The sequence below is a fragment of the Delphinus delphis genome, chromosome 1 (genome assembly GCF_949987515.2).
Source record: "Delphinus delphis chromosome 1, mDelDel1.2, whole genome shotgun sequence".
Classification (NCBI taxonomy): domain Eukaryota; kingdom Metazoa; phylum Chordata; class Mammalia; order Artiodactyla; family Delphinidae; genus Delphinus; species Delphinus delphis.
In genome coordinates, this window is record NC_082683.1 from 182,739,026 (window position 1) to 182,762,140 (window position 23,115).

The window sequence follows — 23,115 nt, forward strand, 5'->3', positions numbered from 1 at the left end:
GTTCCCTTGTATGTTATTTGTCATTTTTCCCTTGTTGCTTTTAATACTTTTTCTTTGTCTTTGATTTTTCTCAGTTTGATTACTATGTGTCTTGGCGTGTTTCTCCTTGGGTTTATCCTGCTTGGGACTCTCTGCGCTTCCTGGACTTGGGTGGCTATTTCCTTTCCCATGTTAGGGAAGTTTTCGACTATAATCTCTTCAGATATTTTCTCGGGTCCCTTCTCTCTCTCTTCTCCTTCTGGGACCCCTGTAATGCGAATGTTGTTGCATTTAATGTTGTCCCAGAGGTCTCTTAGGCTGTCTTCTTTTCTTTTCATTCTTTTTTCTTTATTCTGTTCCTCAGCAGTGAATTCCACTGTTCTGTCTTCCAGGTCACTTATCCGTTCTTCTGTCTCAGTTATTCTGCTATTGATTCCTTCTAGTGTATTTTTCATTTTCGTTATTGTGTTGTTCATCTCTGTTTGTTTGTTCTTTAATTCTTCCAGGTCTTTGTTAAGCATTTCTTGCATCTTCTCGATCTTTGCCTCCATTCTTTTTCCGAGGTCCTGGATCATCTTCACTGCCATTATTCTGAATTCTTTCTCTGGAAGGTTGCCTATCTCCACTTCATTTACTTCTTTTTCTGGGGTTTTATATTGTTCCTTCATCTGGTACATGGTCCTCTGCCTTTTCATTTTGTCTGTCTTTCTGTGAATGTGGTTTTCATTCCACAGGCTCAGGATTGTAGTTCTTCTTGCTTCTGCTGTCTGGCCTCTGACTTTAACTTTTCCTTTAATGTTTCTAAGTAGTGATTTTGATGGGTTTTGTCAACATGGTACATGCTTATCATAAAAATCCAAATAACACAGAAATCCACAAAGGAGAAAGTAATAAAACACCCCAGATCCCACCACCCAGAAATAACCAACATAAATATTTGCTGTACATCAGGCTTGGCACATGTCCAAACATAAAGGCAGATAGAATGGTAGACAGATGATAGATAAACAGAAATAATGGTATAAGAATGGGATCACATTACATGCTTTGAAAATGTGAAAAGGATAAGTTTATCTGTGCTTACATATGATAGAAAAAGAAAAGGAAAGCTGAAGGCATTATTTGACCTTGGACAAATGATTCATAACCACAAGCGACATCTGTACCTATAAGATCCCTCTATAGACAAGGAAACAAATTATTTTTGAAATCGAAGTAAAAGCCTGTAGTTGTTGGTGTTTTGAGTTACACTTTTATTGTAGACAGAGCGCTGACCCCCGCACTCCATCCCTCCCCTTCTTCCACATCCTGATTTTTGTTCTTATTGAATTTTCATCATGTTGGGAGTTTTAAGTGCTCCTCTTCTGCTCTGCATGTAAACGGATGCACCGCTCACCACCAGCCCTTCTTCTCTGGGTTCCTCAGCTTGAGTCACTCCGGTTTTCTGCCTTTTATTGTTGGATGGTATTTCCAAGACAGGCTCTCACGTCTGCGGGTCCCTCTGCTGACTTTCGACTTCGGCCACGCTTTCCTTCCCTCCGTGTGTTGTGGACATTTCTTCATGGTCTCCTGGTGTTGGATGTGGGGAAATCTGAGGCTATCCTGAGTTTCCCTCTTGTAATGACTTGTTTTTTCTCTGCCTGGACGCCTGAAAAATTCTTCATGCTTTGAAGTTCGGTAACTTAAACAGGTTACGTCTCTGTGTTGACCAACTCTCTATTTTTTTCTGGGATTATTCCTGGCGTCCTTTCCATTGGTAAATTCAGTCCGTCCTTCATTTAAGGGCAGCCTTTTTGGTACAATATCCCCAAATATCTTTTCTATTTCATTTGTATGGTTCTCTACTTTGAGGATATTAATTATTCTTACATTAGCTGATCTTTATTTATTTTTGTCTCTGTAATGGCTTTTCTCTGCATTGATTGGGACAGTTTCAAGCCTCTCCTTTGTGCCATTCTATTTTTAGCCTTGTTTGTTGCTGCTTCTAAATCATTTATTGGGTTAGTAATGGTCGCTAGTTCTCAGTTTGTCTTCCTGACCCTGCAATCTCTTTTTATCCCATTCAGTTTTATCATCCAGTCTTTGAAGATTGTAGTAACACCTTCTCTAAAACAGGATGCGCTAGGGAGGAATCTGCTTCTGTTTTCCGCTCAGGTTTTCTTCCAGACTGGACTCTTCCCCCATCTCTTTCACGCTTTGCTCCTCCCCCTGCACACACCCCCACACACACCGTCTCCCTGCACCCACAGCATATTTGCAGAGTTGCTGTGCTATTCCTTTTCCATACTGCTTATGCTGACACGACGGCCCCATCCACACCCTCCATTAGCTGTGATATAAAGCCAATGAGTCACATCTGTCTTGTATTGTTCCCCGGATTGCCTCATGCATGTAAGTCTTGCCCTCATGCCTTCGGCGTCCGGAGGACAAGAGCCACTCTTCACCCTCCTCTGCTCCCCGTTGGGCATGCCACATGCAGGGGCTGTCTGATTTCTAACTCCAGTGACCACAGGTCGGGGCTGAACCAAGTTCTCAAGCCCTGAAAGACATTTTTATAATTACAGAGGACTCTCCACAGCTGTTCTGGGAGCTTATGAAGGGCAAAGCAAGAGAAAATGTGTTAGAGAAATTGAGGTTACTCAGAAAACATAACTTGCTAAATTCCAAGAATTCACCTGACACTAAATTTACAGGAGCAAAAATGCTTCAGCTTATTTCAGTTGGGGAGGGGGTTTGTTTTTCCCAACCCCTCTGGGTGCAGAGTTTGAGAAGCTTCCACACCTCGCATCCAACCTGTTAGGGAACGTTTTCTTGAACACCAACACTACCAGCGTTTAATAAACACCTACTCCGTGCTGGGCACTTGGTGTTTATCTTCCCTCTTAATCCTCTCAAAGCTATCCTACAAGTTGGTTTTCATCAGATACTTTTCACAGATGCGAATACTGAAGTACAGAGAAGTTAGGTAACTAGTCCAAGGACATAGACAGGTGAACTTCCCAGACAGGTACACAGACCACCCGGTCCCCCCAAAGCCTGGCTTCTCCCGCTGCCGCCTCCCAAGTTGGCCTTCAAGAAGTGTGGGCAGTTTTAGAAGGGGCAAGGGAGATAGGATGGGGCTTGGAAGACAGAGATCAAGAAGTTCTGGGTGATGGAAGCAAAAAGGATGAAATGGCAGAGGCAGAAGTGAGAGAGGGTCTGGGTCTGTCCCCAAAAGAACTGAAAGCAGGGGCTTGAGCGGATACCCATGTTCACAGCAGCGCTATTCACATCAACCAAGGGGCGGAAGCCACCCAAGTGTCCATTGACAGACGAATGGATAAGCACGATGGGATCTACACGTACAGCAGAATATCATTCAGCTTCAAAAGGAAGGAAATTCCGACACCTGCTACACATGGATGAACCTGGAAGACATTATGCTCAGTGAAATAGACCAGTCGCAAAAGGACAAATATTGTGTGATTCCACTTACGTGACCTAGAATAGTCAAACTCACAGAGACAGAAGGTAGAAGAGTGGGTGCCAGGGGGCGGGGGGTAGGGACTTTTTTTTTTTTTTAGTAGGTACAGCATTTCTGTTTGAGAAGATGAAATGGTTCTGGGGATGGACGGTGGTGATGGTCGTAGAACACGTGATGCACTTAATGCCATTGAACTGTGCACTTAAAAATTGCTAAAATGGTAAATTTTATGTTATGTATATTTTATCTCGATTTTTAAAATGCAACCCCACAAATTAGCTGGACCTGTCATGTTTTTTAAAAATTCAGGTTCCTCGGCCTCACCCTGGACTTGGGTGGTTCCTAAAGTGTGCCTTTTTAAATTTTTTTTATTTTTTTTTTTTTTGCGGTACGCGGGCCTCTCACTGCTGTGGCCTCTCCCGTTGCGGAGCACAGGCTCCGGACGCGCAGGCTCCGGACGCGCAGGCTCAGCGGCCATGGCTCACGGGCCCAGCTGCTCCGCGGCATGTGGGATCTTCCCGGACCGGGGCACGAACCTGTGTCCCCTGCATCGGCAGGCGGACCCTCAACCACTGCGCCACCAGGGAAGCCCCTAAAGTGTGCCTTTTAAGAGAAGCACTCAAATGGTTCTCATGCTCTCTTGTTTAAGAACCACTGCCCAGGATGGAGACCTGACTGGTGACAGACCACCGGGCTGGAGGAGCGAGTGGAGGTGACAAGTCTTCCCGAGTCCGGGAGGCTGTGCCCGGGACATTCACTCTTCCTGCTGGTCCTGGACCCCCTCCTGGGCAGCCGGCCATCTCTGGGAGAAGCCTGGGGGCAGCAGCTCCAGGGAGCCCCAGGGGCGGGGGTCTAACCCACGTCTGCCTCGCTGACACAACCGGCAGGGCCGTTCCCTTGGAAAGAGAGGGTCTGGGGACGGGGAGGGTCCAGCAGGTCACCTGGTTCCTCTTCCCATCACTGCCAGATTCCCTCGTACCCGTGACCCTCCCCTGTCTGGGTCCCAGCGTGATTCACTGTTCACAGAGTTCCATCCCCAGGGAAGTGTCCGCGGGAAGCGTCTGGGAGCGGGCGGACACTGGCTGTGGCAGCCTGAGGGCCGCGCTCACGTGAGCCAGAGCAAGTGGACTCACCTGGCTGCAGGGGAGCCCTGTCACCACTGCGTCTACTCCCCGTGGACCAGGCCCATCCCCCGCCCAGAACAGCCCCTTCTCAGTTATCAGGGATCCCAGCCAGGAGGCCTCAGGAACCAGGGGCTGCGGGCCCCTCCCCGCCTCCCCCTCCTCCCCGGGCCCCTGCCTCACTCTCTTTCTGTCTGTGCACCGGGGTTCTCTGCCTGCTGGGCAGCGTGGTTGACGAGTGGGCCCCCAGCACCCAGAGCACCCCAGCCCCACTTTCAGGGTTACTCTGCCTGGATCGGTCCACCACGGCCAAACCTGTGAACAGGCTCTGGGACCCCCACTGCCGCCACATCCCAGGAACTGATGTGAGGAGGGGGGTGACTCCCAGACGAGCGGCGCTCCGAGGGTCCTGATCTGCACGCGATCCTGTGCTGACACCTAGGAGCTCCCAGGCTCTCCCCCACCCACCCCGTCTTCCCAAACGGCTCCCACATCCCTGTCTCTGCAGAAGCTCTTCTGTCCAGAAAAGCAGAGCCGGGCAGGAGCAGGGCCAGAACACAAACCAGTCCTTCCGGCTCCAAGTCCTATAGCCCAGTTCTGTCCCGCAGGCTGCTGTGAGATTTCTGTGTAAAGCGGTGGCTGGCTTTCAAATCTCCCCTAATGTGGTCCAGGCTTTCTTTCTTCTTTTCCCTGTAGTTCCTCTGTGATTAGACTAATCTGGGAGACTTCTTGTCCACGTAGAAAGGGGATGATGTAGAGAGCCTCCCACCCAACAGAAGGAGAAGGAAGACACTCCTGAGACCCGGGGTGGGCACAGGTGGGCAGCGGAGGCGTGAGGGTCCTGCCCACCACCGGGTTCCATTCAGGGGAGGGAAGAAGTGTAAGTTAGGGGTAGAAACACCCAGAGAGTTCGGTGGGGGTCCCCATGCGGGAGTCACCCTCCTAGCTTCTTAGTATACGGACCCACGAATGGCAGGCCCCTTAGAAAAGCCCAGTGGTCCCCATGGGGCCACATCCAAAAAGGGACAGAGCAGCAGGTTAGGTGTCTGGAGAGGTGGTCCTGTGCTCTTGTCCCCCGGCTCCCTACGGCCTTGCTGAGGCATGTGGGGCTTCTCCAAGGTCCTGCCCCTCCCCCATGAAGCTTCAGGAGGGGCTGACAGTGCTGCCTGGCAGATTTGCCAAGGAGCTGGAGTGGGCAAAGCAGCCACAAGGCTGCAGGGTGCCACACAGCCAGGCTGGGAAGGAGCTTTGGTCACGACCAGGACTCAGGCATCTTTGGGGCCAGGAGAGCTGAGGTGGGGGCCGCCTGGCCAGCCGGGGAGATGGTGCCGCCCCCCTAGGAGCAGCCCCAGGGCCTCACCTGGGACGGGGCAGGGGGACCTGCAAACAGAGGGCGAGGGCAGACCCCCACTCTCCTACACCAGGAGGGTGCCCTCGGGCACCCTTGAGATAAGCAGTAACAGCCCCGATGTGCAGTTTCAATGTTGAATTCATCACTCACCCAAGTGACTGTGAAAGAACACACGACAGATTGTTACAAACCAGCACCTCAGTTACCTTAAATGGGCAAGTTGGTTTGTTTCCTACTATTGGTTCTGCAGCATGGTCAGAATGAGAAAGTGGGCCAGTGCGTCCCCGGAATCTGGTATAGACAATAAGGTAGTTTACTTTTTTTTTCCTGTATATTTAAGTATATTATGTAAACATTACACATCTACAAACCTAAAGCTTTATACCTAGAAACTGAGAGCTATCCCAGTCTTGGTCAGAGACCCCTGGCCTGGAGCGTGGAGCTCAGTTCAGACAGGACTGGGCTGGGCACCAGGTCCCCTGAGCCCCCTCCCCAGGGGCCCAGCTCTGGCCTGCAGGGGGCTCTCCGTGGCCAGTGGGCTGAGTAAGGCGTCTGTCATCGTCAGACCCACGCTGACCGGAGAATCAGCACCAACAGCCATGAGGGCAATGGTTCTGTTTAGACGTAACCGGACTTCACTGCAGGCGTTGAGAGAGTCTTCGTCTGGCAGCGTCCCGGCTGCTACAGCGGCCACCCCGCCAGGGCTCGTGGAGGGAGAGCGGGGCGGACGCGAGGTCGGGGTGGGGAAAGGAAAAGCCCCTGCTGGCCAGTGGGGGGCTCTGAGCCTGCCCCCAGCGTCCACTGGCGCCGCCTTGCCTGCCCACTTCCACCCACAAACAGCATCGCCATGGAGACTGACGGCCACGCCCGCCCAAGCACCTCGGGGCGTTCATTTCCCAAGGGAGATGAACCTCGGCTCCCCCTGACCTGCGCCTCCCTCCTGCCCCGACCCCCTCGGCAGCTGAGGCCCAGCTCACAGGCTCCCCAGCTGCTCCCGGTGGAGTCAACACACTCAGGGGACCTGGAGAGGAGCTGGGGCCCCGCCTCCAGGACAGCAGGGAAAGGGGAGGAGCTGGGTGGGACTCGGGGGACCCTGGGGACCAGGTGGCAGTTATGCCATCACCTGGCAGGTTGGACTCTAGGATGAGAGGGGAGAGCATGGGCGAGGGTGGCCGCAGCAGCTCCCTGGCCGTCCCCATCCATAAAGAGGACAGTAGTCGAGGGGCGCTGGTGGCCCGGCGCCTTCTGTGGGGTGCTGCTCTCAACCATCTTGCTTTATTTAATCCTCATAACAAGCCTGCCAGGTGGGTGCTGTCACCCCCGTTTCACAGGTTCCGAGAAATGACGCGTTTGCCCAAGAGGTCGTTAGCGGATGAGAGGCGCCTTTGTCTCCAAACATTGAGTCTTAATCACACTGTTGTGGGTCTTAAACACATACATTTGTTCAGGACTTTGCAGCCTACAAAGTGCTCTCACACCAGTAGCCTGTCTGTTCTTCAAACAGTGCCCTGGGGAAGGTGCTGGCTGAGAGACCATAGCACGTTGGAGGCATCACGGGCGACCTGGCCTGAGCCCCGTCACTCTAAGCGTGGTCTGAGCACAGGCGTCGCCAAGCTGCCTGTCAGAGGTGCAGAGCCCCGGACCTGCTGAAACAGAGCCTGTATCGTAAGGAGATTCCCAGGGGATCCAACACATGTGCAGATTTGAGAAGCACCGACGTAGAGCATCTACCCCAAACCCCTCGTTTCACAAGTGAGGAAGCTGTAACCCAGAGAGGCAACGACTTGTCCAAAGTCACACAGCGAGCTGGAGGCCAAGCCAGGCCCAGACCTCTGCTTCGTACCAGGCAGTGTGGGGGACAAAGCCCCCAGGGCAATGCTCTTTGCCCCTCGACACCCATTCTCCCCTCTCCTATCCACCTCCCACTGCTCATTAAGCGAAGCCAGCTGAGCCCCAGTGTGACCGTCTGTAAGAAGGTCCGGCAAATCCTGAGGAAATTTCTGAAAAAAACAGAACTACACTAAACTAAGCTTCCTGTTGAAGGCTGCTGGACCATCTTACCATGAGGATGGACCTTGGGAACCAAGTTCTTGGCCAGTATCACAGATCAGTAACTGGACTGGAGCCCTGCTCTGGCTTTCCTCCCAGAGAAGCACCCCAGGTTACCCACCTGAAAAGAGGCATCAGGGCCTCCCAGGATGCATAAAACTGCCCGAGTGAAAGGCCCGTCGACAGACAGGGCCCCATTATGTTTGCCTGTCGGGTTTAATTGTGGCTGCACCGCGTCAGCTGCCTAAGCGGGATGTACGAAGCCATGGCGCCGCGCGGGGTGGGGGGGCCACGACACGAGGCTGACTTCCCGGCCGAGGTGTGGGACTGGCTTTGTAAATTCCTCCCAGGGAGGTGACGTCACCGTGCCTACTCCCCCCCGCCCCCCGCCAAGCCCTTGGAGCACATTCTTTTCTGGGTACCAGTGAAACCAAACAGGAAGTCGGTGGCAAAGGGCAAGGGGTGAGAGGTTGGCCATCCAGGGCTGGGCGGGAGCTGCTGGCCCCTGCGTGCTGCCATTGGCGAGGGGCTGTGTCATCCCGGAGCCCCTCCCCGGCCCCAGGGGCCGGCCCTGGGTCTCACACCCGCCCCAGCCCCGTGCCCCATGGGCTTGCTGGGAGGCCGACAGCTCAGGCCAGGTGACCGAGAGCGTTTCGGAGTTAGTGTCTCTGTTTCCCAGGGTGGACGCGCACATCACCACAAACTTGGTGTCTTAACACCAGCAATGCCTTCTCTCACAGTCTGGAGGTCAAAACTCCACAATCAAGGTCTGGGCAGGGTTGGTTCCTCCTGGAGGCTCTGCGGAGGAATCTGATCCGTGCTCCAGCCTCTGGGGGTCCTGGCGTCCGGGGCTGGGGCTGCACCCCCCCCCCCACCCTCTGCCGTCTCCTCTGGTTCCATCTCTCTCTGCCTGTTCCTGGAAGGACACTCGTCATGGGCTGCAGGGCCCACCCAAAACGCAGCGTGACCTCATCTCAAGATCCTTACCTTAATTACATCTGCAAGGACTCTTTGCTCATATAAGGTCCCCTTCGTCGGTTCTGTGGTCAGGTCATGGGCACATCTCTTTTGGGGGATGCCACAGTGTCCCCCCACGACTGTGTGCTTCGGCAGCTCCGTCCACCCCAGACTGTCCCGTGCTGTGTGGCGGGTGGACGTGGAGGGAAAGCCCTCGGCTCAGTCTTGCAGGAAGGACCTCTGAGACTCAGCTCGGCCACTGAGTCCTGCAGTCCCTCTGGGCCCCATCCTCACAATGGGGGCCTTCACGGGGGCGGACACTTCACTCGGGAAACTGATGGGCAGATCCCAAGAGATCAGGACAGGAAACCATTTTGTAGACTAAAGAACTAGGTAAATATGAAACAGGGTCATGAATCCATGTGCAAAAAGACAAGAGCAGAGGCAAAAACTGTCCAAGCCAGCCAGTGATCCAAAAAGTACTCACTCCTGGGCTTCCCTGGTGGCGCAGTGGTTGAGAGTCCACCTGCCGATGCAGGGGACACGGGTTCGTGCACGGGTCTGGGAGGATCCCACATGCCGCGGAGCGGCTGGGCCCGTGAGCCATGGCCGCTGAGCCTGCGCGTCCGGAGCCTGTGCTCCGCAACGGGAGCGGCCACAGCAGTGAGAGGCCCGCGTACCGCAAAAAAAAAAAAAAAAAAAAAAGTACTCACTCCTGAGGGCCACCTGTGATTTCCCCTGCAGACCTAGCAGCAAAACTCTTCATCCGGGACCACACATTTGCCTTCCACAGTTCTGCGGTCCCCAGCGTTCCCTGTGTCCTACAAGGCCTCAGGTTTTGTCTCTATGTCACTTTGCCCACCCTCCCCAGCCCAAGCTCTGAGCTGAGGGCAATTGGAATGGTTTTATCTGGCTTAAGCAGAGTTCAGACGTCACCAGTTTCCGAGACACTGGGCTGGGGGACAGAGTCCTCCGTGACAGAAGCCAGGCCGCCCAGGGTCTCCTTGGGGCAGGAGGGGGCCAACAGCAGCAGATGCGAAGTGTGCGGAGAGGCGCCTTTAGTACCTCCTGGAAGGAGGGTGGGGGGGGCAACACAGTGCCCAAAGAGGCCTCTGGCCGCAGGACGTCGTAAGAGAACACATGGAATGTCGCTGGATGGGCGAACGCTCGCCGAGCCATTGTGATACCCAGGCCTACCGGTGACGCGGGGACCTTACAGTGAGCTGGGGGACGCAAGATGTGCTGAGTGGCACGAGGTGCGGGGGCAGCGGTACGTCCAGCTCAGGTCACCTGTGGGGAGGGGGCAGCGTGTGAGCTGGGCCGGGGGGCGTGGCCGTGACGGGGCTGCGTGCGGAGGGTGGGCAGCAGCCCCGCCAGGCAGACGGGCCACAGTGATCCCCCGCGGCTCCCAGCTCAGGCCGGGTCAGTGGGAGATGACAGACCCTTTGGGAGCAGCCTGTAGCCCAGGGCCCCGCTGAGCACAGATGCCGAGGCGCCAGCCTGCTTGTTACTGGGGCTCCTGGTAAGAAGGCACCCAGACGGGCAGTCCGGGCCGAGGCGAGGGGCGACGCAGACCGGGCTCTGCCTCCCGGCAGGACCTCGGTCCAGCCCCAGGCCCGAGCATCCTGGCTCCCACAGGCGCCCATCCGTGGCCCGGCCGGCTGCAGCCCAGCAGCTGAGAAGGGAAACACTGCCGGGGTGCCAGCTGCCCTGGGTGTGGCTGCCTATCTGCGGGCGCCAGCGGATGACGCATCCAATTACCAGGAGGCGGCGAGGGCTGCGGCTGGGGTTGGTGACTGTGAGACCCAGGGCAGTGCAGGGCCCACGGGGGGCTGCTCACATGCCAGGCCTGCCAGCCCTGCACCTCCACCTCACAAATGCCACGATTCTCCCAGCACAGGAACCCGCTCTCAGACTCCCCTCAGGCTTGTCACCCAGCCCCACTGTCCCCCAAAGGGAGCAGTGACTTGGCCCCCGGGGTGTGGGAGGCCTTTGTGAGGCGGGATCACCAGGCCCCTCTGCTCTCAGGGGCCTCTTCCGACGAAGCAAGGGGTTGACCAGATGGTCTCTGAGACCCCCTTGACCTCTGATTTTCTGAGGTCCCCAAGGTCGGAGTCACGACTGCTAGAGGAGAGGCGGGGCGGGGCGGGGCGGGGCGGGTGGAGGGGGGAGCAGAACCAGGGGAGGGAGGGTCTGGAGGGGAGCACAGGTAGCCAGGAGGTGCTGCCGGGGGAGGGAAGGACGCTCTGATTATCATTAAGTTCCTGCAGTATACCAGGCACCAGGCTAGACGTTTGATAAATATTTTATACATATTCATGGTCACAAGAAGCCTGTGAGGTAGGTGTGACTAAGCTCATGTTACAAAGGAGGAAACTGAGGCACAGAGAAGTCAAGTGGCTTGTTCAAGCTCACACAGCTAGCGGTGGCCCCCAAGCCCCTGCTCCTGTTTCCCAGCTGCCTCCTGGGAAGGCCCTGGAGTCTGCGCTCCAGTGGCTTCCGGTCCTGCATAGCCATGTGCCTCCCCGCCCCCGCCCCCCAATCCTGAGGCTGGGGCTCCGCCCGAGCCCAAGTCCTATCGCAGGTTTGCAAAACATCACTGCTGGCCAGGGGGCAGGGCAGCTGGAAAGGCAGGTGCTGCGGTTGCCAGCGTGGGGAGCACAGAACTGGAATTTTGGGTTGGCAGAGGCGCGGGGCCCAAGCAGATCTAGTGCTGACAGCAGCCAGTTGGGCCGGGCTGGACCACAGCTGGGTTACTCATCACCTTCCCAGCCTCCCGGGCCGCCGCCCCACCCACCGCACCCAGGGAGACCAGAACTGCAGCTCTGAAAGGTTCTGAGCTTTGGGAGACGGAGCGCACACCCTGGCCTTGCCCCTTGGCCCCCCGGCCCAGCCGCCTAGGACTCACCCAGGCTCCCCCTGCTCTCCAGGCCTCGGCACCCAGTCTTCTGCTTGTTCTCCCTCCACTGCCGGCCCTGCCCCCTCATCTGGGCTGAGCACAGCAGGGGCGGATGAACGGGCACAGGCGCCCCTCTTGTCCCAGCCTCGGGCACGGGGGGCCCGGTCACGTGCTCTCATCGTCCAATCAAGGTCCTTGCGACGGGCTTGGGGCATGGCCCCTGTGGTTCCCACCCCTCCGTTCTCCGTATCCCCAGGGGGGGCCGGGAGCCTCTCTGCGGCCCCTCTGGACCCTCCGGAGAAAATGACCCTGGGCGACAGGGCTGCGGGCACCCACACCTAGGGTGGCGTGAGTTAACACCAGGAGTCAGACCCAGGGTCTGTCCATTCCTACCCTGTTCCCCCGAGGGCAGCGAGGGTCCAGGATTCTGCGAGGGGTCAGCACAAAGTCCATTCATTCCGATCCTTGGGAAGATGACTTCCCAGATTGGTTTCTCCCAGGATGACCAGGCCAGGGCAGGCGGGGAGGGAATTCTGACTTCCTGATGCGGGTCTCCCTCAGGAAGTGCGAGGAGGCGTGGGAGGATGGGCTGGGGCCGCGGGTGCAGCCCCGGGGTATCCCTGACAGCAGGTGGTGAGACAAAGGTCGTGAGAGAAATCAGTGTTTAGAAAGGCAAAGGCTCGACCAGGCTGCACTCAGCGTCCATTATCCCAGAGACCTGGCTCTGGAGCAAGGGGGTGGACTCGGTTGGACCCAGTAAGCATTTATTGAGCGCCCAGTGTGTACCAGCGGTGTGGACGGTGGGGAAGGAGAAACGAGCAGCACACAGCCCCTGCCTCAGGCTAAGAAGGTGACGGGGACTGTAACACAGGTACAGCACCTGCTACAAAGTGTCCCAGGAGAGGGCACTGAATTCATTCACTGTCGGGGAATTCCTCAGCAGGGATAAACCGGGTTGATGAGCTGACGGGTGGCAGGAGGCAGGGCTGGGGGGTCTTGTCCCCCTCATTTCAGGCCTCTCAATCCTCTTAGAATAAGATTCAAACCCCGGACAGAGGTCTAGAGGGTCCGGCACGACGCTGTGCTGGTGGCCACTGTATTCACACGTGGAAGTATCTGAAATGTGGCTGGTGTGTCTGAGGAGCTGACATTTTAAAATTTATTTAAAAAAATGTTTAAATTGAAGTACAGTTAATTTATAATGTGTTTCAGGTGTTCAGCAAAGTGATTCAGTTACATATATCTATTCTTTTTCAGATTCTTTTTCCTTATAGGTGATCACAAGATACCGAGTAGAGTTCCCTGTGCTAGACAGCAGGTCCTCATTGTTGATCTCTTTTACGTATAGTGGTTTGTATCTGCTAACCCCACACTCCTAGTTTATCCTGCCCACCCCCCTTACTTCATTTAGCTGTACCTGGTTCGATCAGCACAGACACAGAACATTGCCATCCTCACCCAGAGCTGCGCAGGACAGCGCACCTGCCCGCCTGTGTCCACCTGTGCGCGCCTTCTCCTGCCCACACCGAGGCCGCGCTGGTCTGTGGGCCCCGAGGACGTGCCAGGCTCATGGCCTTTACCCCATGGTTCCCTCTGCCTGTGGCACCTTCCCCCACTGCTGAGATGGGTGGCCTGCGCGCCCCTGTCTGACCCCTCCCTGACCACCGCTCAGAGGGTGAATGAGAGCGGACCCGGCCATCCATCACAGTTTTGTCCGTGGGGACTGGCCTGCCGCGTAGCCGTTTGGCACTCGGGACAGACTTACGAGACAACCTGAGTGAGCCGCACGCAGAGGAACGTATGTGCAAAGGCGAGCCAGGCAGGGCTGGCAGGAAACAAAATGAGAAGGGAGGCTAGTGAGAGGTGGGGGAGGGGCAGCGGGGTCCCCCAGGGAAGGCGGTACAGTTCCTGACTTGGGCTGCCACCGGGGATCCCACTAGCTGACCGGGGACTCAGCTGGAAGAGACCAGGCAGCCGGAAAGCCCAAAGCTACCCGGGACAGGGAGGGGGCAGGTGAGGAAGGACTGGGCTTCGCAAAGGGTCCACCCAGGAAGCTACCGCTTCCGGCTCCGTTTGGGGTTCAGGTGGAGGTGGCCCCCTCACCTGAGGGCCTGGAAACAGCAAGGAGTAGCTTCAACCCTTAGAAGCAGCAGGAGCCCCAGAGGCATCGTCTCAGCCTCCACCTGAGCCAGCGTTCCGACCTGGCCCAGCGGTGCCTCCCTCCCCTCTAGGAGGTGAGCTGGATAAAGACGGGAACTTTGTCTCTTTCGGCCTCATGTCCTAGCACGGGCCCTGCCTCGTGGGAGGTCCTCACGAAGTACTCATTGAATGAACGAATCCATATTCCCCCTCTCAGAGAGCCCTGAGTGTTGAGAGTGGAATCTGGGTCCCAGGCAGTCTGCAGGGCAGGCAGCAGAGGATAAGACCCCCATCCACACTCATCATCCCAGTGTCTTTGAAGGTGAAATTGACTCATCTTGTTTCCGAATCAAGTCAAAATTAACTTCTTCCAAGACGCTTTCCCTAGACGACCCCACACCCTCTCAACTCAAATCCACCCACACCCACTCGGGTGTTTTCACCATCTAAAGACATGCCATTCAGAGCGCGCTCATCTCCGGGGCCTCTGTGACCTCTGTTCCTCACTTGCGGACTGTGACCCTCTCCTCTGGCCTGTTTCAGGGGCAGGGCCCCTAAGGGGCGGGGCTTGGGCAGGCAGGAGAGAGACGTGACAGGAAAAGCTGTGGCCCAGACCCATCTTCCCAGCCAGAACGAACCTCCCTGTGGCCCCAGACCTGTGGCTTGAGTCACCTTCCTTTCTTTCTCCCAGGTCGGGGGTCAGACTTGGTTCAGATCCCGGCTGCACCACTGACTTCCTGTTTCTGAGTGTGTTTTCTCATCTGCAAAACAATACCTCCTGGGGGGTTACTGGGAGATAAAATAGTGTCTGCAGAGTGGACCGACTGGTGGTGCCGGCCCTCCCTCCAGCCACGTCCACATCCAGACTTTGCTTCACCTTGTTATTGGGGTAGGAGAGGCAAAGTCCAGAAGACCTGATTCAAGATTCTCCTGCTCTAAACACCCCCATAACTGACAGCTGAATTAGAGAGTGTTTGGGCTACGGTGGACTTGGGGAGCTATCAAATCTACCTCCTTGCTTTACAGATTTGGGGGGGAGGATGGAGGAGGGCATCCTCCTCCATCCACCTGTCCAGCATCATGAATCGAGTTAGGGATACCGCTGGGACTGGATCCCAGGTGGCCTGGCTTTCGTGCCTTGTGATGGAAACAGATGCTGTTAAAAGGTTGGTCCATGGAAGGCTTTTAGCCACTGCTCGTCACGGGGCAATCTCAAGGAGGTAGCCTGGCACCGTCACCGAGTGCCCAGGTGCTGGATCCAGGCTGCCTCTGCCGCTTACCAGCCTTGTGACCTTGGTGAGCCTGTTTCCTCACCCGAAAAAGAAAGATGCGGATGCTGGTACCCACCCCATAGGATGACTGCATTCAAATGAGATGGTCTATGTGAAGGGCCCAGACTGTGCCTGATTTGTAGGAGCACAGCAAATACTTGCTGTGGCTATCAGTAGATCAAAATGTTAATAACAAAATAATAGAGAAGCATCTAGAAACACTTCATATCTGGAAACCATTCTAAAGATAATCACTTTCAACCCCCAGGGGCTAAGTATGGGCTATTATAGCAATATGGGCCACTCCTGTCACCTCCCTCAGGGCCCTTCTACATCCTAAAGGTGGCAAAATTATCATTATTTAAAGAGGAAATGAACATGTATTATGGCTAGCATATTAGGTTGTAGATGGGCCAAATGCATGACACAATGGACTTGTGTTTTTCTGTGCTGTCATGTACACTTTATAGGATGTTGGGCCCCTTCCGTCATCGGTGTGCACTGTACTTTAAGGCCCATTTTGTAGGACTTTTATAACAGAGGCCAGATAGCGTGGAGGGAAGCACACTGGCCCTGGAGTCACCAGGCCCGACTGAAATGTAGGTTTGCCACGTATTAACTGGCGACCACGGGCAAGCTACCTCCTCTTCGAGTCAGAAAACTGCAGAGGCTGGGCTGGATGATGTCCAAGGCTCGGTCCAGCCCTGGCAGACTATGGCTCAACGCAGAATCTGAAGTGATAGTCAAGGTCTACAGTGGTTGGGCTTTGGTATCCACGACGTACTGTTGGTCACATCTCCGGTTTATTTGACTCTAAGTTCTTAGGGACATAACCCTCAATCAGAAAGCTATTTCTATTGAATCCACGATGTGCTTTACGATTTTCTTCTCTGCACGTGGCTCCCAGGAATGCATTACGGAGAACAGCTGGGCTCCTGCATGGAACACCCACGTCTCAGGAAGCGAGCGAGTGACCATCATGTGGTCCCTGAGACCATCCCTGGGCTTCTCAAGTCCAGCTCACAGAACTCCCCAGGAGCATAGATTCTGAGGGTCCCTTCCTCTGCAGAGCAGAAGGGCAAGCTGAAAGTGAAGGGTGTGAGCTGCGAGTGCCAGCTACAAGGGACAGCAGAGGTGATGGCTGGAGGAGCCCGGAACACACAGAAGCTGACCGGACTGCACTGTCCGTTCAGCACTGGGTGTCCAGCACGGGAACCCTGAGTTGTCAAGAAGTGCATAAATGTGCTCAGGGTCTTTTGCCAAAGGGGGAGAGGCAGGGGTGTGCTGCCCTTAGAAAGATTTCCATCAACATAGGTTTGAAATATTCAGTTCCTGTTACACACCAGGTTCCCTGGCGCCGGCTACCTCGGGGCCTGCGGACAAAGCTACAAGAATGAAACATCGCTACACACGCCCCAGGGAGTATGGGAGAATGCACACGACGTCCTAGGATAATAAGTCCACAGCCAGGTAGTTTTAAGGGGTAGGCTACCTTATGGTTTTTCAGTAAGGATCTGGGTAGGATTCAAATCAGACTTAATTTACCTTAAATTAGCTAGTCTTCATTTACTCGTCCGTTAAAACATATTTTTTATTGAGCCCCGAAGATGTACCAGGCACCCATTTCAGGGGCTAAGTCTGGAGTTTCAGAGACACCCACTGTTCACCTGGTGTTTCCCCTGGCATGCCCATGCCCTGGGGGGTGGGCACTACTTTGTGGTTTTCCATCTCAAGTCTCATCCTGCTGTGGGCTTCAGGCCCTCACCCCCTCCCTGCAGGTTGGACCGGGCTGTGCTCCTTGCCGTCAGCCTGGGAGCCCCCATCCACAGGGCCGGTCTCCGCAGTGACCTCTGCACGGAGGCAGATGGGCATCTGGCTGTGCAGGGGGCGCAGTCGAGAAAGACTCCGTTTTCCTAGAGAGAAGTCTCCCTCAGTCCCGAGCTGAGCACGCACTCTATCCCTGAGCGCGCAGGACCGCCGGGACAGAGGGCGGCTCCCCGGCGGAGGCCTCACCTCGGCAGGTCGCGGGGAGAGGGAAGGGGGACAAAGGAAGAGAGAGCACGGTCCAGGCTCGGGACTTGAAGCCCTGCCCCCAGAGCGCCCGGCCCGCAGCTCAGCGCCCGGGGCTCCGCTGGAGCGGCCACGGCGGGGAGGGGGCGGCGCCGGGCGGGGCGGTATATCCGGCGCGGCGAAGGGCGGGCCCGCCAGTGCTTGGGCCAGGACGCGCCGGGTGGAAGTGCCGGGAGCAGCAGCCGGGAGCTGTCACGCGCGTGGTCGTCGCTCTATGGGCACAGGGAGCCTCTGAGCACGAGAAGACCCCGCTGCCTACCCGCACGTCGCGAGCCCCGCACCTCGCACCTTGCCGCTCGCTTTCCGGGCCCGCGCCCCGCGCCGCCATGAACCACTCGCCGCTCAAGACCGCCCTGGCCTACGAATGCTTCCAGGACCAGGACAACTCGACGCTGGCCCTGCCGTCGGACCTGAAGATAAAGACCGGCACGTCGGGCCAGCAGCGCGTGCAGGAGCAGGTGATGATGACCGTCAAGCGGCAGAAGTCCAAGACTTCCCAGTCGTCCACCCCGAGCCACTCCATCCGAGGTAAAGGCCGGATGCGCGCGTGGCCGGGCGGCGGGGCGCGGGGCGCGCGCAGACCCCAGCAGCGCTCCCCTCCGCCGCCGGGTCTACTGTGCAGCCGCCGCTCGGCGGCGCGCTCACGGTGTTGGGGTTGGGGGCGCGGTGGGAGACGCAGTCAGGGCCGTTCTCGGGGCCCAGGGCTTTCTCTTCCCCGGCCTGCTCCGGGGAACTGTCTCCGCGTCCTGTCTTACCCGGTCGCCCGGGGTCGTGCGCCTCCCTCACCCCGCCCCATCTTGCCCGGACTTAGCTGCGGGATCTCAGTGGCTGGGGGGGGGTCTGGGGGGAGGGCGGTGCGTGGCTGCCCGACGGGCAGGGAGTCACGGAGACCCGAGTGGAGGCCCAGGAGGGGCGGGCGGCCGGGGAGGTGGCGCAGGGAGCAGACAAGCCCTTGTGACTGCGCGGCGTGGTAGCGGGAGCCTCGCACCTGGAAGAGGCGTGTGTGGTTCCAAGGTCGCCCCGGGCCAGTGCGGACCCTGGGGACTGAGGCCGGGAAGGGGACCAGGATGCCCTCTTTCCCGTGGCTGAGAGAAACCCACTTTCCTACGGGATTCGCCCTGACCCACTCAGCTTGCCTAGAAACAAGTGTCTTAGGGGCAACTAGGGAATTCGGTGGCCAAGGTTGGGAATGCCCCGCCCTCGACCCCCCGCCTTGCTGGGCCCTCGTGGTGGGCACTTGTCCATCTAGGTGCCGGCCTGGCCAGCCCTCTCCCCTCCACGGTAAGCTCCCCCACCTGGGGGCGGCCAGGAGAAAGGGGTAGGACCCCTGAAACGCAAGGAGGAAGGTATGATACCTGACAGGGCCCTTTGCCGAGGATTTTTAGACCAAATGCTTTCATACAAACAATTCCCAGTGAGAATTACACACGGATCAGGGTACCTTCTGTTTACTTATTTAAATGCTAATAAAGACCTGCCGACTGCAAACAGTACGGGTCATCCAAGATTTACTTATTGAAAAAAAGAGATACATTGATCAAGTCAGGAGTTCATGAGAGAGCGGGGAGAAGGTAGTAAAGAGGGGGGGACAAAGGAGATGAATCCTCACCGATTCTCCCACACACGCGTGCGTACGTGCGCGTGCACACACACACACACCAGCTCACGATTTCAACCTCTGTGCCCCCGCCCAAGTGGTCCCCGTGTAGAGCTGAGGGGGAGAAAGTGGCTGGCGGAGGACTCCCCTGCACCCCAAACCCAAAGGTCTGTGCGGCTGTGCCCCCTACTCCTCTCCTCCCAGACCCCCACTCGAGGTCGCAGCCTCCAGAGCGCCTGCCCCCTTCCCTTTTGTTTGGTAGCTGCTTCCAGCCTTATTTGGAAGTAGGTTTGGGAAACAAAGTGCCCTTCCTGGCCACAGCCCAGTCGCAGCTCAAGCCAACCTCCTCTCTCCCTTGCTGCAGACTCACCTGTCCCCGTCCCGCTCCCACTCCGTCCCTGGCCTGAGCTGGAGGCTCGCAGCTCCAGAAAAGTCTCAGACCAGCCCCGGTGCCCCAGACACCCCCTCTGATCCCCCCATGGGGCGCTGGCTGGGCACTGTGCCCCTGGCCTCTCTCTTTGTGGGTGACACATCCATCCCTCTTCTCTCCACTTCTCCATCCCAAGGTCCTCCGGGGGCGTCAGCAGGCAGGGGCGGACTCTGATGGCTAGTGCGTCCCTCTCTGAGGGCTGACCCTGGAGGCATGTCCCCTCTACCCCTGGCTCTGACCAGTTTCCCCAGCGGCACTGTAGCTGGGAGAGGCCGTCAGGCCACCTGCAGCTGGCGTTTCTGGTTTATCCGGCTTTGTCTCTTCGCCAGCACCGCCCAGGCGTCCCCCGTTTGCTCTGTGACTGCCTCTCCCCGCTTTGGTCCTTCTCTGTCCTGTTGGTTTCACTCCATGTGTCTGCTCTGGTCCCCGGAGGGGTGATTGGCGGCTGTGAAAGGACCACGCCCCAGGCCATCCCCCTCGCCCCCTGCACAGACTCGAATTCTCTTTCAGTTGCCCGAGACAGAAGAGCAGGTTTCTCTGGGGTCTTTGATTCTCCCGGGCCCCTGCCCTGAAGAAGGCCAGGTGCGCCCCACTGACCGCAGAGGAGCTGCCTCTCCCTGTAGCCCTGTAGGACAGTCAGGGGTCAGCCAGCCACGATCCTGGCAGTAGGAGTGTCTTTTGTCCGGAGCCAGCCCATAGGGCTGCCTTCCATCCTGCCAGGGAGGGGCCTTGAGCCGCCGAGGGCTGGGTGTGGGACCGCGTGGGAGAAGCCTGGCGTGAACGCCCGTCTCTGCCGTGCCCTCCCCAAACACGGGCCCAGACGCACGGCCCACCCTGTTGGGCAGTCCCCGGTTAGGGAGGGGTTCTCTGGGGCCTGGAGGCCCTGCAGGAGGAGGCTGCTCGGGACCCGCCCACCCATCTTCTCCTGAATGGGGCCTCTGAGCACTGCTGCCCACGCTTCCCGAGGGTCCCCGTGGGCAGCGGGAGGAACCCGGGGACGTGGCTGCCCAGCCGGAGATCAGGGCTGGGAAACATGACCTCCTTGCGGCGGGCGGGGAGCCGCTGCGGGGTGGACCGTGGGGAGAGGGACTGGTGCGCTGTCGTCTGGCCCGAGCGGAGACACTGCCATTTTCATGCCCTTAATGCTCCGCTTGGAATCTCTTCCTAAAGCTGAACCCAAATCTCCTCTGATCCAAGTCCGAAGCAGCCGCTGCCACACACACACACGCACACACACTCACACGCGCGCACACACACATACACACTCACACAGACACACACGCGCGCGCACACACACGCACACATACACTCACACACATACACACACACACACACACACACACACACACAGCTCGGTGGAACCAGCTGCCTTCCACACAGCATTCCAGGGAGTCCTAACCCACGCGCCCTGCGCACTGCCCCGGGAGCCATCGTCAGCCTTGGGCCCGAAGGTTCTGTCTCCATTCTTCTCAGAAGCACCATTTCCCACCTGTGATGGTCAGAGGTGGGGGTGGGGTGCGCTGGGCAGGTGTCCTGCTCCCCAGGGCCCTCCTGGGGGCAGGCTTGTGCCCAGGGGAGCCAAGACCCTGTCTTAGGGCCCCGCTGGCCGGCTCCCTGGATTCATGGGGGGCTGTGTCTCGGCGTGACGCTCCACCCGGGGAGGTTCTGCTGTCTCTACTGTCCTGGAAGGTGTCCTGCCCTGACCACAGGCTGGGCACAGGTGTCTCTTCTGGGGTTATTTCCTCGGGACCAAAGCTGAGACGGGAGGAGGTACGTGGTGTCTGTGCTTAGGCCTGCCCCAGCAGGGAAACATCTTAGTTAAACTTCAAGCAGACCAGTTCTCATTTCTTCACAATGCCTCCTCTAGGAGCTGAGGGCTTAGCCAGGATTTCCACCGGCCTGTTACAACACATGCAAAAATGCCGAGTATTCCGGGGTGTTTCCCCCCCACCCTGCTCCTTTGCTAAGCTCATTGACAGAGATTAGAAAACAAATAAGCAGAACAAAAGAAATTCCTCTCCCCACACACGGAATTGTAAATATCAATAAGCCACTTGTTCTAGGTTTGAAACTCTGGGAGCTACTTCTGCGATAGGGTGTGACCCGTAGAAGTTACGGTGATGTTTGAACAAAACAAAATGGAGGACTGTTTTCCATGGAAGGTAGCCTCATGTGAGGCTCTTTGTAGGCACACGCCACACAGGCACGCGTGTATGCACACGTATACCCACCGCTGTGCACACACACACACACGTGTCCTCACGCACACGCGCAGTCACACACGGCCCGCCTCGCGGCAGCTTGTGCAGCGGCAGGAGTCCCACTGGTGTCAGGAGGCTTGAGTTCTCTCTAATCTGTTGCCAGCTGCTGTGTGATCTCGGGCAAGTGGCTGCCCCTCTCTGGGTCTGTGCAACTGTAAGAGGTGGGGTGAGATCATCTCCAGATATTTCACTGGAAATAGATGTATAACTCACTGCCTCTGCAGACCGTTTCCCCAGACCATCTGCAGCTGCAGAAAAAGCTCCTCCCCTCAAGACACGGCCCTCACGGTTTCCTTCCAGGAAGCATCAGATCCCCCGAAACTATCCCCCAAAGCACTGTCCTTAAGCATGGTTACACGTCGGAAGAGCCTGGGAATTTCCGGCCCCCAGCGGTTCTGGTTCAGTTAGTATGGGGACAGCGCGGGCATGTGGACTGTTAAAGGCTCCCAGGCGGTTCTGAGATGCAGCAAAGTTCTGGCCCTCACCCGCCCTCACACAGAGACCCCCTGTGGGGACCACCCCGTCACAGGCACACACCTCTACACACACACAGGGACGGGCATCTAGTGTGGCAGTTGCTGGTGACGATGCTTTACCCTGGACCCCCCTCGGGGGGCTGAGCCCAGGCCCCAGCACGCTTCTGCCCTCAGTTCAGCACTTAGGCTTAGTGGTGGCCACACACAGGTCGTGAGGAGGAGAAGCAGGTTTCCAGCAGAGCTGGGTTTGAACACACCCCGGTGTGCTTTGGTGTTTCCGTTCTGTACACGTGCCCAGGAAAGGGCAGCGACTGCGCCAGCGTGTCAGGTGGGGTTGAGCTGAACTCCTCCCGTCCAGGACAGGGCGGCGTGTCCACGAGCGCCCCACTGGCCTGGGTGGAGGGCAGAACATCCCCTGCGATGTTCGAGGGGCAGGAGCCCGGCTGCGGGACAGTCCGGGGTCCCAGACATCTCGTGCCCTCTTCCGACAGTTCTCCTTATTGTCTAACTGAAATTCCTCTTGCTGTGGGCCTCACCCTGCTGGGCACCCTGGATGGGACGGATTTCGGGGGTGAAGTAAAGGCGTTTCTGAGGCCGCGAGGCAGTGGGCTTCCTTTCTGAAGCTTTCTGTGCTGAGGAGCAGGTGTAAGTGCAGAAGCACCTAGAAGAGGCGGGAACCTTGTGAGAGGCAGGTTCACAGACATCCCTCTCTGGGAGGGCCTGTGGCAGCAGGGACGGGGGTGTGGGGAGACTGGGGTGGAGGAGAGGCGTTTCGGCAGCCTCTGCCCCTGGGGCAGCCCTTAGGCCAGGCTGGCCGGTGTCCCGAGGGCCTTCTCCAGGTGGAGTCTGGTCCTGGGTCGGGGTGGGTGGAGAGCGCCCCCAGCAGACACGCACAGAATGTACAGCACGGAGTGCGTCGAGCAGGTAGCCCGGGTGCTGACACGGCTCCCAGGGCGAGTTGGGGCGCCGGGGTGGGGGTGGGTCTTCTCCAGGAGGAGCTGGTTTTGTGCAGGGTTTGGGCTCCAGGGAGAGGCCTGCCTGAGAAGGAGAGC

General features: G+C 57.3%; 1 protein-coding gene across 1 annotated transcript in view; it reads left to right on the top strand.

Annotated features, from left to right (window-relative positions):
* The first annotated feature begins 17,404 nt into the window (after positions 1 to 17,404).
* PKP1 (plakophilin 1) overlaps positions 17,405 to 23,115 on the top strand; it is a 43,287-nt gene continuing 37,576 nt past the window's right edge. The window contains exon 1 of the mRNA XM_059998830.1: positions 17,405 to 17,827. Coding sequence (XP_059854813.1) covers positions 17,626 to 17,827 — 202 coding nt within the window. The 5' untranslated portion in view covers positions 17,405 to 17,625. The remainder of the gene's footprint in view (positions 17,828 to 23,115) is intronic.